This window comes from Carlito syrichta, unplaced genomic scaffold (assembly GCF_000164805.1).
Source record: "Carlito syrichta isolate Samal-C Ts95f unplaced genomic scaffold, Tarsius_syrichta-2.0.1 Scaffold296499, whole genome shotgun sequence".
NCBI lineage: Eukaryota > Metazoa > Chordata > Mammalia > Primates > Tarsiidae > Carlito > Carlito syrichta.
The window spans coordinates 37,905-53,547 of NW_007240595.1; the positions used below are offsets into that span (position 1 = coordinate 37,905).

Genomic DNA, 15,643 nt, shown 5'->3' on the forward strand with positions numbered 1-15,643 from the left:
TCAAAAAAAAAAAAAAAAAGATCTTATCTCTACAAAAAACTCAAAAAAATAAGCTGGGCATGTGCCTATAGTCACAGTTACTTAGGAGGCTAGGCTGCAGTGTGCCATGACTGTCCCACTGGACTTCAACCTGGGTAACAGAGCAAGAAGCTGATTAAAAAAAAAAATCTTAGCTATTATTATTATTACGAGTCATGGTATGTTCTGTTATGTTTAGCAGCGATTTAAAATAAAAATACTTAGCCCAAATGGTTAAAAGATAAATTAACACAAACTTTTGCTAGATTTCAGCAAATCACTGTGAAGTGATTATATCTCTCTCTCACATGATTACATAAATTTAATAACTGACAAACTGTGTTAAAACATACAGAGCACCTAACCATGTGCCAGGCAGTATTCTGGACATTAGGAACACAGAGATGAGCAAAACATAGTCCAAGGCCTCAAAAAACGGACAATGTCTAGAGTTTGCATAGCCTCTGCTATATCTATGCAGGAGTGTGAGCAAGTGACAGTATCTTAGCAAGTGGTAGAAAACAGCAGTGTTTGAATGATACAAATATATGTGAGCATTTCATGTCCTAGATATTCCCATAACTAGATACAACATTTCTTCATATATACCTTGAGATGATGAGCTGTTGTATATAGTTTTCCACATCCATCGTATTCACATCGAAATGCCTTCTCTCCGCTCTGTTGAGATTTAGCAGTTACTCTTGCTGCATGTCCTTGTAAAACAATCTAGATAAAACAAAAAGTATTATTTTATTCCTACAGAAATAAGATAGATAAAATTACTATTTCCAGAATAAAAAAATAAAACTGCAATGTGGGTTTCAAAACTCAGGTCATCCCTTGACTAAGATTCTGTCACTCTGAGTCATTCAGGTTTATTCGTTCCATGGCTGAAGTCAGCAGCTCTGCAAGTACAGTAGTCATAAGCCGAGCCACAAGCACACAGCTGGAGCTCACAGATCTGTTCCCACTTTAGAAAATCAACCCAAGTAGCAGGTATTCCTTGACATTCTCAAGAGACTATATCTCTATCTCTAAATATTTTAGGATATGTGTCCTAAATGCAATGTCAAAAGCATTTTCAACATCAAGAGCAATGAAAAAGAGGGGATTAGATCATTTGAGTCACCTGTAGGAAACATTACAATTCATATGATCCCAGTGGGAACTTATATTCACTAGAAGATCATTTATCTGGGATGTAATACCACAAGAATTCAAACAATAGCACTGACTTTAAAGGCTTTTTAAAGATGACCACCCATTTTAGAAATCAAGATACCATAAAAACTGAAGAAGGACTCTGTGGGCCATGCACTGACAGTGCTGCAATATCCTATTTCTGCAGACTGTCATATATGGCTCAAAAATGATTCTTGCCAGAGGCTTTTTTATATTGTAAAAATTCCCAAATAATGGAGCAAAGGTAATCATATCTGAGGAGGTACTAGTTACAGACACTACAGACTAAAAGAGAAATCTAAAAATAAAAGCATTAAAAAATTAAGCAGATGACCCTAATGGTTTTTTTCCAAAGAGCTGTTAGAATCCCTTTGGTTCCTGTAAAAGAGAAATGTCTTATATCCATGAAAGATTCTGACACACACTACCACTTGCAGATCAACATGAAGGTTTTAGTAAATAAAAATTTCATGAATATATTTTTTAATTGGTGCTTTTTATCCCTATTCTTAAGGAAATGAATATGCTTTACAGAATCTGATTTCTTGAGTGAGAACTGATAAATATTATTTTTGTTTACATTACTATTTAGATTCTAAAATAATGTTTCCTCCATCTAAAAAAACCCAGATATTTTTAATCTGCACAAAATTAGGACTTAATACATTTAGTTCATTTATATGATATATTTATATTAAATAAAATGTTTTCTGGTGTAGATATATTTCAAAACTTATTTCTTATATAGTGTGTGTGATAAAATAGTTTTTTTTTTTGAGTTGGAGTCTCACTCTGTCGCCCAGACGGGAGTGCAGTGGCTGCTCCCAGCCACTGCAGCCTCGACCTGCTGGGCTCCGGCGATCCTTCCGCCTCAGCCTTCCAAATAGCTGGAACTACAGGCGCGCGCTACCACGCCCGGCTCATTTTTGACTTATTGTAGAGATGAGGTCTTGCCAAGTTGCCCAGGCGGGTCTCGAACCCGCAGGCTTAGGCAATCCACTCACCTCAGCCTCCCAAAGGCGTGGGATTACAGGCTGAGCCACCGAGCCCAGCTATACAATAGCTTTTAAAAGTAATTCTGCTCTTTTGGGAAAGAACTGTCTAAACTCTAGGAATGGGTCAGGTCCTTATCATTCTGGGTAATGACCTAGGTACATACCGTAAAACACATCTTTAAATGATTAACGGGAGAGAATGGAGGAGCTACAGAGGCCAGGAAGAGGGTCAGGGGACTGACTGAGAAGGACCCTGCATTAGATGATAATAGGAAGTCTTTGACTTTTCCTTGTAACTATAGATCAACTAAATGAGCAGTAGATCTCAATATAATTGCTAAATTACACTATTTATTTAGCTATGCCTGGGTACTGTAGTAAACCCATCAAATGTTGCAGACCACGATTTTCTGAATAAAGATAGGCCTATGTTGATAAAATATTTATATAAAAGTATGCATAATTCCCAGTGGGCAAAAGGGAAATGCTTACAGACTGAAAAGTGTCTATACAAATAATGATATAATTCCACATCTCCCTACCTCTATGAGGCTTGTTCTCATCATTCCAAACAGAGCTGATTCTTCAATTCCTTAGCAAACCTGTAACATTTAGCTTGTATCACTGGCATGACAATTGAGCCAACTGTCTTATTTTTAAAGATATTTATATTTCCTTCTCTTCCCCAGTAGTCTAACAGCTCCTTGAAGTCAAGGACTGTATCTTATATGCCTTCATAACTCATAGTGCTATAGTCACACCAAAAATGTGACAGGATTTATAAACGGATTCATACCACTAAGATGGAAGTAAGTCTTTTTATGGGTGTTTAAAAGTTCTAAAATTATGATTATGATGATAGTTGCTCAAATTTGTGAATTTACTAAAAAAAAATCACTGAGCTGTACACATTCCACATAGATGAATTCTATAGTATATAAAATATATTGTCCAGGTGCAGTGGCTCATGACTGTAATCCCAGCACTTTGGGAGGCCCAGTCAGGAAGATTGCTTGAGCCCAGGAGTTTGAGACCAACCTAGGCAACACAGTGAGACATCTCTACAAAAAAAATCAAAAAATTAGCTGGGCATGGTGGCCCTTACCTGTAGTCTCAGCTATTCGGGACGCTGAGGGAGACCAAGAGGATGAGGCTGCGGTGAGCTGTGATTGTGCCACTGCACTCCAGTCTGGGTGACACAGTAAGAGCCTGATTCAAGAATATATATATTGGGCCAGGCATGGTGGCTCACACCTATAATCCCAGCACTTTGGGAGGCCAAGGTGAGAGGACTGCCTGAGCCCATGGGTTCGAGACCAGCCTGGGCAACTTGGTAAGACCTTATCTCTACAATACATTTTCAAAAAGTAATCGGGCATGGTGGCAAGTGCCTGTAGTTCCAGCTACTTGGAAGGCTGAGGCAGAAGAATCACCTGAGCCCAGCAGGTTGAAGCTGTGGTGGCTGTGAGCATGCCACTGTACTCCAGCCTGGTCAACAGAGTGAGACTCCAACTCAAAAAAATAAAAATAAAAAATAAAAAAATTTAAAAAATATATATATTTACATATAAGTATTTATATATTTTAGAGATATGATCTCGCTATGTTGCCCAAGCTGGACTCCAACTCCTGGACTCCTGGATTCAAGGGATTCTCCTGCTTCAGCTCCTCAAGTAGCTGGGATTACTGTATGTGAAATATATCTTAATAAAACTATAAAAAAGGAAATAAAGGATAATTGGAATAAGAAAGTTTCTGTTAGCCGGGTTCGGTGGCTCAGCCTGTAATCCCGCACCTTTGGGAGGCTGAGGTGAGTGAATTGCCTGAGCCCGCGGGTTGGAGACCCGCCTGTGCAACTTGGCGAGACCTCATCTCTACAATAAATCAAAAATTAGCTGGGTGTAGTAGCGCGTGCCTGTAGTTCCAGCTACTTGGAAGTCTGAGGCGGAAGGATCGCCGGAGCCCAGCAAGTCGAGGCTGCGGTGGCTGGGAGCGGCCACTGCACTACAGTCTGGGGGACAGAGTAAGACTCCAACTCAAAAAAAAAAAAAAAAAAGTTTCTGTTTATTTCTCAAGAAAACACAAGAGCCTCTATGAATCCTTTTAAAACTAGCTATTATTTTAAATACTTCATTATCATTAATTTTCCATGTATTATAACAGTAATACAAGTACATTAGAGGAATTTGGATATCATAGTGAAGAATAAAAAGTTCAAGTGGGCTGTAATTCTGCCATTCAGGAAAAACTGTTAACATCTTGGTGTGTTCCCATTCAGTAATTTTTAAATACACATATATTAGCATGTAGAGTTTCAGTCAGGCATGGTATCTCACACTTGTAATCCCAGCACATTGGGAGGCTGAGGTGAGAAGATTGCCTAAGTCCAGGAGTTCAAGACCAGACTGGGCAACATGGCAAGATGTCATCCTTACAAAAAATCAAATAATTAGCCAGGTATGGTGGTGACCAACTGTAGTCCTAGCTACTCGGGAGGTTGAGGTGGAAGTTTCGCCTAAGCCCAAAAGGTTGAGGCTGTGGTAGACGTGATCGTGCCACTGTACTCCAGCCTGAGTAAAACTCCGACTCGAAAATAAATAAATAGCAACTTGGCAAGACCTCATCTCTACAATAAATAAAAAACTAGCCGGGCGTGGTAGTGCACGCCTGTAGTTCCAGCTACTTGGAAGGCTGAGGCGGAAGGATCGCTGGAGCCCAGCAGGTCGAGGCTGCGGTGGCCGGGAGCAGCCACTGCACTCCAGTCTGGGTGACAGAGTGAGACTCCAACTCAAAAAAATAAATAAATAAAAAATAAATAAATAAATAAATAAAATGTAGAGTTTCATTTTCATACAACTGGTATCAGGCTTTATATGAATTCTAAGGGCAGATTTTAATTGGAAATGAAACTTCAAATCAGGAGATAAGGGTAGTTCTTGCTAGTCTCATATCTTCCCTCTAAAAGCACCATGGAAGTGAGAGTTATTTACCACCTCTCCACATCTGACAAAGTAAGGCCAACAGCTCAACGCCTTCAAATAAGGTAGTGACAGCAAATTATTCCAAAGAGACTAACATCTGAATCTTCTGTTCCTGCATTGCTTCTTCCTAGGTCTAATTATTAGAAACTTCAATTCTAGACAGAGTGCAGCGGCTCACACCTGTAATCTCAGCACTTTGGGAGGCAGAGGCGAGAGGACTGCCTGAGCTCAAGGGTTCAAGACCAGCCTGGGCCACTCGGTGAGACCTCATCTCTGTAATAAATAAAAAAATTGGCCGGGCATGGTGGTACATGCCTGTGGTTCTAGCTACTTGGAAGGCTGAAGCGGAAGGATCGCCTGAGTCCAGCAGGTTGAGACTGGGGTAGCCGTGAGGGTGCTGCTGCACTCCAGCCTAGGTGACAGAGTGAGACTCTGCCTCAAAAAAAAAAAAAAAAAAAAAAAGCTTCAATTTTGGTATGAAATACCCACCTGGAGTTTGGCATCTAACTTAATTAAGCCAATGAAATAATACTGAATTCCCAATTGGTAAGTTGGAAAATTTTCAAAATATGTACTTGTTTCTGCTCCCATTCTAATGTCTACAATGGAGGCTTCAGGAGCTCAGAGTTGTAACTTAATGGTCAGAAACTCCAGTTTAGGAAGAACTATTGAGGCCTCCGAATGTGTGCCTGTGGGATGGGGACAGGTGATAACAAAAGAATTTCTCATTCCAAGCTACCTGAAGTCACTAGCATTTGACATACTATAAGAAATGTGAGTAAGGGCTGTTTGCAACAGGGCTATTTCCACTAGTAACTAATTACCCAAAACAGACCTACCTTAAAGGTGTTCTCACAAAGTACAGTAGGATAAGTACCTGCAGCAACACTCAACTAGCAAGAAACCTGGAAGGCTGAGGCAGAGGGATTGCCGGAGCCCAGCAGGTCGAGCTTGCGCTGGCCGAGAGCAGCCACTGCACTCCAGTCTGGGCGACAGAGTGAGACTCCAACTCAAAAAAAAAAAAAAGGAAAAAGAAAAGAAAACTACCAGAAGAGTAATGTCCTACAGCATACAGTACTTAGAAAAACCTCCAAGAGGCTAAGGAAAGCACAGTCAAAAAGCCATTTTGGCTTTTATCTTAATGTACAGAATACTAGAATGCAATCAATTCTCTTACCTTTTATTGGAAATGTTTCTTTTTAAAGCTCTTTATCTCCCAATCTGGGCTAACATTTATTTTCTCATTTCCCAAGTGTTTTACTCTACTTGGAAACCTGTTTTGTGTCTACTACTTTCTTTTTATCTATTTCCAATCTAACCATCCTTTTCTCCTTCCTCCATTCCCACAATCCCTTACCACTCCTTATAACAGACAATCTAAAATAATAAACATTTAACAGATGATTAGTAAAATACCTTCTTCATACAATAATACACAAAATATGGTTCCTGCCTTAGTAGGGCTTTCACTCTAGCTAGTGAAACTGTCCTATTAATGAAGGATTATTATAATTGCTATCACAGAAGTCCATGAAAAGTTCTAATTGGGCAAAATGCAAAAGGAGGGAGAGCTACAGGTGAGGCAGACTGTCTGGGGTGAAATTTGAAGGCTGAAGAAAAGGGGTGAGGAGAGCTGTCCAGGCAGAAGGAATAGTATGATCAAAGGTTTGCAAGTATGTCTGGAAGAAGTGAAAATTTAATACGAGAGTATTATGTTTATATAATAGAATGAGTAACATGGAAATGAAAGTTTAGGACCACCTTTGGGAAGAGCTTTAGATACTATTCTGTACAGTGAGCCTAGACAACAAAGGCAAAAGGAAAATTAAGTTTTAAAGTAAGGGGGCAGGCCAGGATCAGTTCTGTGTTTTAGAAAGAGAATTTTGACAACAGTGGGGAACAGAATGAAAAGACAAGAGAAGCAAAGGATATCAAAATAAGTTTGTATAATCATAAATACAAAGGAAAGAAGAGATAAAAACAAACCTAGGCTAATGACTATGGAAAGAAGCAGTAGTGATTCTACAGGTACTTTAGGGGCAAAAATGGACAGAATCGAAAATTCAAAAGCTAAATTAATAGAGTAAAGCTATAATAGGTACTTCAGGGTCAAAGAAACAACAACCTGATATATTATCACAAGGAAACATTTCAAGGGAAATTCAGAAGCTAACACCAGTAAAATACTAATCAGCTTCCAAAATCATGTATAGAAAATGACTTCTTCCTATTTATGCTTCATGCATGTTTTGAGAATTAAAAGACGACCTTAGTTTGCCATAAATTCACTGTGTAACACTGTGCAAGTCACATAGGGCCTGTTTGCCTGCCTGTGTAAAGAACATATTTTACTAAACAAGTAGTGTTTTTTCTTTCTTAAAGAATCAAACTCTTTTGGCAGGTAACAATCTTAGTATTCTATTGTGTAAAACAGATAAAGGAATTGCTGCTGCTGGCCCACATAGGTATGGGTGGCTCAGAGCCTTACTATGCCCTAAGAGAATTCAAAGAAACCCTAGGAACCCCCAAAATAGAGTTTCAAAACCTCAAACTAGACAGATAACTTAAGTCCTTTCTGACTTTGACATTCCACGAGGTGCAAATCCCAGTGGTAAATACAGAATCGTTATACTCTAAGGAGGTGCAAATCCCAGTGGTAGGTACAGGACAGGATCTATAAAATTGAAATCCAAGGTGACCTCAATAATAAAAAGGTTAACTAACACTCATCATTTTATGTTGTATTTATGTGATGCACTAAGGTGGGTGCTTTCCATATGCTGTCTAATTGGTCCCCCATTGTGACCCAATGAAGTAAATATTATCTATGACTAACAAATGAAAACGAGACTCAGCATGGTAAAGTAATGTAACCTGCCCATAATCAAAAGCTAGAAAGTAAGATGTGAAGCAGATTGGCTCTAGAGCTCAAGCTAATAATCTGCCAGGCTTCAGGATGCCGTAGCTCAGTGGCAGCCCAGTGGCAGTTAACTGGCAGAGATTCTGTAGTCAAAGAGCAAGAGACTCAGTAGGGTTGAGTCAACCATTGCATTTCACTGTCTGGTTGAGTACTTAAAATCCCACATACTATAATGGCCTAATGCACATGGCTAGAACTTTTACAATGTGATATATGAAAATGTGTATATTATAACATAAATAATTTATACTCTTGGGGGAGGATAAAATGAAAACGACTTGAAAAAATTAAAAAAAAAGAAAAGGTTCTCTTTGAAAAAAGGAACTAATCATAGAAGTAAGGCACCAGAGAAACTTTTAAGAAACCATGGAACACATCAGCATTGCCAGGAAGATTAAAAAACAAAAACAAACAGATTTCTAACAATAATTATTATCAGGTGGCAGATTCTCCACTTTCTATTTCTACTAAGCTATACTACTTGAATTTTCTAAATATAAAGATAATAACATTTATTTTAAAAAATCTATACAATAGCTCTATGTACAGTAAGATTATGGGTCATTTTGGCTTTTCTTCTTTGTACTTCTCTGAATTTAGAAAACTAGCCAGGTATGGTGGCTCGTACCTGCAATTGCAGCACTTTGGGAGGCCAAGGTGGAAAGAATGTTTGAGTCCAGGAGTTCAAGATCAGCCTAGGCAACATAGTGAGATCTTGTCTCCAAAAAAAAAAAAAATCAAATCAAAACGTTAGCTGGGTGTGGCAGCATATGCCTGTAGTCCCAGCTACTCGGGAGACTGAGGTGGAAGGAGTGTCTGAACCCAGGTCAAGGCTGAGGTAAGCCATGGTTGTGCCACTGCATTCCAGCCTGGGTGACAGAGTGAGACTCCAACTCAAAAAAGCAAAAGAGAAAAAAAACCCCAACTATTTAAAATATTATTTTACCGTGGCTCAGCCAGTAATCCCGTGTTTTGGGAGGCTGAGGTGAGTGGATTGCCTGAGCTGGTGGGTTCGAGACCCGCCTGGGCAACTTGGCGAGACCTCATCACTACAATAAATCAAAAAATTAGCCGGGCGTGGTAGCGCGCGCCTGTAGTTCCAGCTACTTGGAAGGTTGAGGCGGAAGGGTCACCAGAGCCCAGCAGGTCGAGGCTGCGGTGGCCGGGAACGGCCACTGGTGTCCAGTCTGGGTGACAGAGTGAGACTCCAACTCAAAAAAAACAAAAACAAAAAAAACATTATTTTACAAAAATCCTTTGCTCCTAATTAATAATCACTGATCTAATTAGTACCCTTCCTTCAGAACTGAGAAAAAGAGACTTAGAAAAACAAGGTTCAGCCGGGCTTGGTGGCTCATCCTGTAATCCCACGTTTTTGGGAGGCTGAGGAGAGTAGATTGCCTGAGCCTGCGGGTTCGAGACACATCAGGGCAACTTGGCAAGACCTCATCTCTACAATAAGTCAAAAATTAGCCGGGTGTGGTAGCGTGCGCCTGTAGTTCCAGCTACTTGGAAGGCTGAGGTGGAAGGATCGCCGGAGCCCAGCAGGTCGAGGCTGTGGTGGCCGGCAGCGGCCACTGCACTCCAGTCTGGGTGACAGAGCGAGACTCCAACTCAAAAAAAAAAAAGTAAAAGAAAAACAAGGCTCATTTGGCTTAAGATCTAGTTGCTAGGTAAAAGTAGAGAAAATAAACATAAAATGTAATCCACATTTAAACTGCCTATACTAAACAGGTTTCAGGGTAATTGCCCAACCCGTGTTCAGAGACAATCAGCCCTCCCATCCATAAACCCTGATGACCAGAGAAAACAGTACAACTACACAGCAGCCAGTGATCCACCTACGGCTTATGTGGCCTGGCTTGAAAAATCAAGCTGAGTCTACAAATTATCCTTCCCTGGAATTCAACCTAAGAAATAAAGGGAAATTTTGAGTTGGTCATGGGCGGTGAACCTGAGAAAGCATAGTGGTAATGAGCCATGTGCAAACTCAGTGAAGATGCAGAGGAAGCCTGCATGCAGAGAAAAGGGAGCAGAGATGCCAGGGAAGACATGCATGGTGGGGGAGGCGAAGGGAGAAGAAAAGGGTGACACTAGTCTCTACTCAAACAACTCTATTTCCTGTGAGACCCAGTCAGTAGTTCCTATTCTTGGCTTCCTGTAAGTTCCTCTGTATCCTTACAATCTCTCTCTCTTTTTCTTGAGCTGGTTTGATAGGCTTTCTGTGCTTTCTAACTTTTGAAGCCCTAATTAAAGCACTGCTAAACCAAAGAACTTTGATCTCCAATGTTAATAAAATAGTTTTGTATGAAACAGTCTTGGAGAACCATGAAAAAGGCCCAATATTCTAATAAAACATGTAAAGTATCAACAATGCTTATCATCTATATAAACCTTATAAATTACATCATGTAATACCCAAAATATTAATAAAATAAAAATATGCTGAGCTCGGTGGCTCAGCCTGTAATCCTGCGCCTTTGGAAGGCTGAGGTAAGTGGATTGCCTGAGCCCGCGGGTTCGAGACCTGCCTGGGCAACCTCATCTCTACAATAAATCAAAAATGAGCCAGGCGTGGTAGCGTGTGCCTCTAGTTCCAGCTACTTGGAAGGCTGAGGTGTAAGGATCGCCGGAGCCCAGCAGGTCGAGGCTGTGGTGGCCAGGAGCAGCCACTTCACTCCAGTCTGGGCGACAGAGTAAGACTCCAACTCAAAAGAAATAAAAAATAAACATAAAAACATAAATAAAAAAATAAAATAAAATGAAAATATCATTTGGTTTTCATAACCTCATAAGATGGGTAAGACAAAGATTATTATTATTCCTACTTAACAATAAGAAATCTCAGATACAGCAGTTAAGTAACGTGTCCAAAGTCACACAGCTATTATATAGCAGAGTAGAACAGCAGGGTCTCCCTATGCTGCCCAGCCTGGACTCAAATTCCCAGCCTCAAGGGATCCTCCTGCCTTAGACCTCCAAAGAGACTGAGACTGCAGGTCTGAGCCACTGTATCCAGATGAACATTAAAATAATCTCTTTAAGGCATTCTTAAAGAGATTATTTTAGATCAGTGTTTTCTTTTTTTCTTTTTGAGTTGGAGTCTCACTCTGTCACCCAGACTGGAGTGCAGTGGCTGTTCCCGGCCACCGCAGCCTCTATCTGCTGGGCTCCGGCGATCCTTCTGCCTCAGCCTTCCAAGTAGCTGGAACTACAGGCGTGCACTACCACACCTGGCTAATTTTTTTGATTTATTGTAGAGATGAGGTCTCGCCAAGTTGCCCAAGTGGGTCTTGAACTCGCAGGCTCAGGCAATCCACTCACCTCAGCCTCCCAAAGCGCGGGATTACAGGCTGAGCCATCGAGCCCGGCAGATCAGTGTTTTCAAGTTTAGCGCTATTGACATTTTGAGCAAGATAACTCTTTATTGTGGGGTGCTGTCCTATGCCTTGTGAGATGTACCCATTATATGTGAGTAGTATTCCTTCAGCTGTGACAACCAAAAATGTCTTCACACATTGCCAAATGTCCTAGGGAAAAACTGCCTCCACCTGAGAACCACTGCTACAGATACTCTAGGTCTTTCTTGTCCTGTGAAATTTGGCTTCATATCAGAGATCATTTAGTGGCAAATGTTCATGTTACTGGTGAAAGAAAAAGTTCCACACTGTAAACATCACAATGAAAAAAATTTAGAGCTGTGAAATAAAACTATTTATAAATCTATTGCCTTCATTACCAATCTCTTAAAAGGCCAGTCAGCCAGAGTTACAACTTCATAAGCAACTCTCACCAGAAGTAGAAGGATCACCAAGAGACAAGCAGAAGTTACAGGTTCTGTAAATATGCTATGATTCTTTTGGGAATAGTCTGACATTTTAAAATAACATGTACTGGGTCTGCAACCTTAAATATGGTACTTGTTTTAGAGAATGATGAAGTCATGAAGTTCTGGTCTAGCACTAATGAAGAAAAATATACTGAGTCACAAATACAAGCCATATACACAATTAAAACTTTTCTAGTAACCACATTAAAAAAGAAACAAGTGAAATGAATTTTTGTAATTATTGTAACTAAATATGTCCAAATTATCATTTCAATATGTAATCAATTTAAGAAATTTTATTATTTATGAGACAGTTTACATTCTTTTTTCATACTAAGTCTTCAAAATCCACTTACAGCACATCTCAATTCAGACTAGCCACATTTCAAGTGCTCAATAGCCACATGTGGCTAGTGGCTACCATATTGGACAGCGCAGATCTAGTCTGTAAGGAAAAGGTACAAAGGGCAAAGGAGAAAGAGCTGCAGTCAAAAAAAAAAAAAAAGAATCCTATTCAATCATCTTCTATTTTGACTACTGGCAGCAACAGCAATTGGCTGTATGTCTACAGATAATGACCTCAGCAGCTCTGAATTCCTAGTTACGTTTCTGGGTTCAAAAATTACCGATTGATATAATAGGCTTTTATGGTAATCATATATTATGACATTTTGGAGCCCAATGGTAAATTCACTCATTTTTTGGTAAGATCCATTTTCTGTATTACTTTATTACAAGTGCAGTTACAACTGCTTTTCTTTAAAATAGCCTATTAGGGCTGGGTTCGGAAGCTCAGCCTGTAATCCCAGCACTTTGGGAGGCCGAGGTGAGTGGCTTGCCTGAGCCCACGGGCTTGCCTGAGCCCACGGGTTTGAGACCCGCCTGGACAACTTGGCGAGACCTCATCTCTACAATAAATCAAAAATTAGCCGGGCATGGTAGCACGTGCCTGTAATTCCAGCTACTTGGAAGGCTGAGGCGGAAGGACCACCAGAGCCCAGTAGGCTGAGGCTGAGGTGGCCGGGAGCATGGCACTGCACTCCAGTCTGGGGGACAAAGTGAGACTCTAAATCAAAAAGAAAATAAATAAAATAAAATAAGATAGCCTATTAGTTTAAAATGGAATTGTCACTAGTAAGAGAGAACTTACTGGGCCATTCCAAGTCACTGATCTATATGTGTACTTTAGTAGAATTTAACTTAGGTGGATCGGATATGGTAAAAAAAAAAAAAAAATTAAAGTATTATTTTATTCACAAAATATAAGTATGAATTCAAAGACTTGAAAATTTTGCTAAGAATCACATAGTTTCAAAGTGGATGGGTTTAGTGAACTGCAAATTGTGTTTATATGATTGCTATTTTGTAGCACCACTTCAGCAGGTAAACATTCAACAATGTTTAGAAGCATCACATTTCTTCTACTGATTTCAGTGATTCCTGCCTATTTTATTATTTACTATTATTAGACATGTGGAATAACCCCAATAGTATTACTCAATGTCATTAAGTGGTGGTACTAACGTTCAAGGAAAAAATGTGGCCCTGAAGTAATAACTTTAGCAGTTAGCTATGATATTAGTCTTTTGATGCAAAAAAAAAAACTCTGTAAGGAGCAGTCAGCAGACTATGAGAGATGATTGCTGAGAAAATAAAGAGTAGGGTTAAAGCAAGAATATACTATAATGATCATATGTAAGCTCCAAGAATATCCCTCCACATACACACAAACATACCCCCTGAAAAACACAAAAACAGTAATTCAAACTAGTATGGAGTAAAGTAAATTTTGAATTTGTGAATTGTAAAAGATATCCAAGAATGTATCTGTGACTACTTTGTACCTACTACATAATTTTTTTTTTTTTTTTTGAGTTGGAGTTTCACTCTGTCGCCCAGACTGGAGTGCAGTGGCCGCTCCTGGCCACCGCAGCCTCAACCTGCTGGACTTCAGCAATCCTTCTGCCTCAGCCTTCTGAGTAGCTGGAATTACAGGCATGTGCTACCACGCCTGGTTGATTTTTTGATTTACTGCAGAGATGAGGGCTCGCTGCCCAGGCAGGTCTCGAACCCGCGGGTTCAGGCAATCCACTCACCTCAGCCTCCCAAAGCGCGGGATTACAGGCTGAGCCACCGAGCCCGGCTTACTATATAATTTGAAGCACTGGTGCTCTGTCACTTAGCCTCTTAAAGGGCAACCAATGACAGCACCCAGGATGAACATCTGAACCATGGGAAACCAGCCCACAGGCCACCTGCATGCCAGGAAGCAGTCTGGTACACAAAGTACAAACAGCTTTGCCCAGTAAGAACAATGATAATTAGCTAGGCTGGACTTTCTCTCCATAATTTGAAATGGAAATCTGGAGGGAATAAGTTGGAAGTAGAAGAAACTAAAAGATAGAAAAAAATAGCAAGGGTTACTTAGCAACAGTAATGATGATGCCCCAGGAAAAAAATCCACAAACTACCACGAGTAGGGGAAGTTAGAAGATCACCTGGTCTACAAAACTGCCTGGGATTCCAGAAAACTGCTTTGAATTCCTAATACAAGCTTTACCTGGATTTCTGTGATATTTCTATTTCTCAGGTGTCACTTTGCATCTATTAACGAACCTTAAGACCTGAGTCTGAGAATGCTGCTGCTTAATTCATACATTGTTTTTCTGAATTGGTGAGATATTCCTAGAGACGCAGTAAGTTCCCTATTCTTGCTTTTATCTACAGAAGGGCCTTGAGATTCTGTGTGATTCTCATATTAAAAAAGTAGCTTTACATACCTGCATTTTTTTCTCTTGCTCATTTTCTCCAATCATTCCAGTACCTGTTACACTTTCACTTCCATCAATGGACACCTATAAGAATAAAGTTTTAAAAAATTCTATGTTTTGATAATGGTGCAGTCTGGGCAATAAGCACATGGGGCTTAATTATCATTTATTTCTGAAAATTTCCATAATAAAAAGTGAAAAATATCCTTATAAATTACATGAGTGATTTATGTTCAATGCAGGAAAAAAAAGTAGCCCCTTTAAAACTTGAGATTTTTACTTTTTTAAATCTCTAATCTCTACTTCTTAATTCATGAGCAGTTCCATCTATATTTTATTATTTCTTTTATAGCATTCACCCTTGTATATCTCTTTTGTAAATTACCTGCCACCCATTTCTTTTCTATACGCCTTTACACCATTCCCGTATTTGTCTTTCAATATTTCTTTCAACAGTTCTCTTTTTTTAAGAAAAATGATGATCTCTTTGAGGTTGACTGATTTTGACTTTGAATTGCTAGTTTCTTGATGAGATATGCTTTTCTGTTTTTTTTTTCCCATGAAAAATAAAGAAGCTTTATTAAGGATGTCCTTAACATTGTAAAATGCTGTACCTTTGCTGCATACTGTTCCAAAGCACTGATGGTGTCAGGGTCAATAGTGGCATCCCCAGTATGCAGACCTGCCACTGTCCCATCAGCCTGAATTGCCAAGATGGTATCAGACTGAGGGACTTGCACTGCATGATGGATATAGGCTGTGGTGCCATCTTCCAATTGAACCGCCTGTAATGCACTCTGGTCATAACTATCTGAGGGAGTGGAAGAGAATGGCATTAAATTAAAGGTAAAGTCTGATAAACATTTACACATATAAAGGAAGAGGGGAATTAACTTTTTTTTTTTTTTGAGTTGGAGTTTCACTCTGTCGCCCAGACTGGAGTG

At 39.8% G+C, this 15,643-nt stretch overlaps 1 protein-coding gene across 3 annotated transcripts in view; it reads right to left on the reverse strand.

Annotated features, from left to right (window-relative positions):
• Positions 1–15,643, reverse strand: part of ZNF143 (zinc finger protein 143) — a 63,665-nt gene that overhangs the window by 28,882 nt on the left and 19,140 nt on the right. For all 3 annotated transcript variants that reach the window (XM_021710649.1, XM_008054574.2, XM_021710648.1), the window contains 3 exons: positions 15,314–15,510; positions 14,709–14,783; positions 628–747 (listed from right to left, as the gene is read on the reverse strand). In XM_021710649.1, coding sequence (XP_021566324.1) covers positions 628–747; positions 14,709–14,783; positions 15,314–15,510 — 392 coding nt within the window. The remainder of the gene's footprint in view (positions 1–627; positions 748–14,708; positions 14,784–15,313; positions 15,511–15,643) is intronic.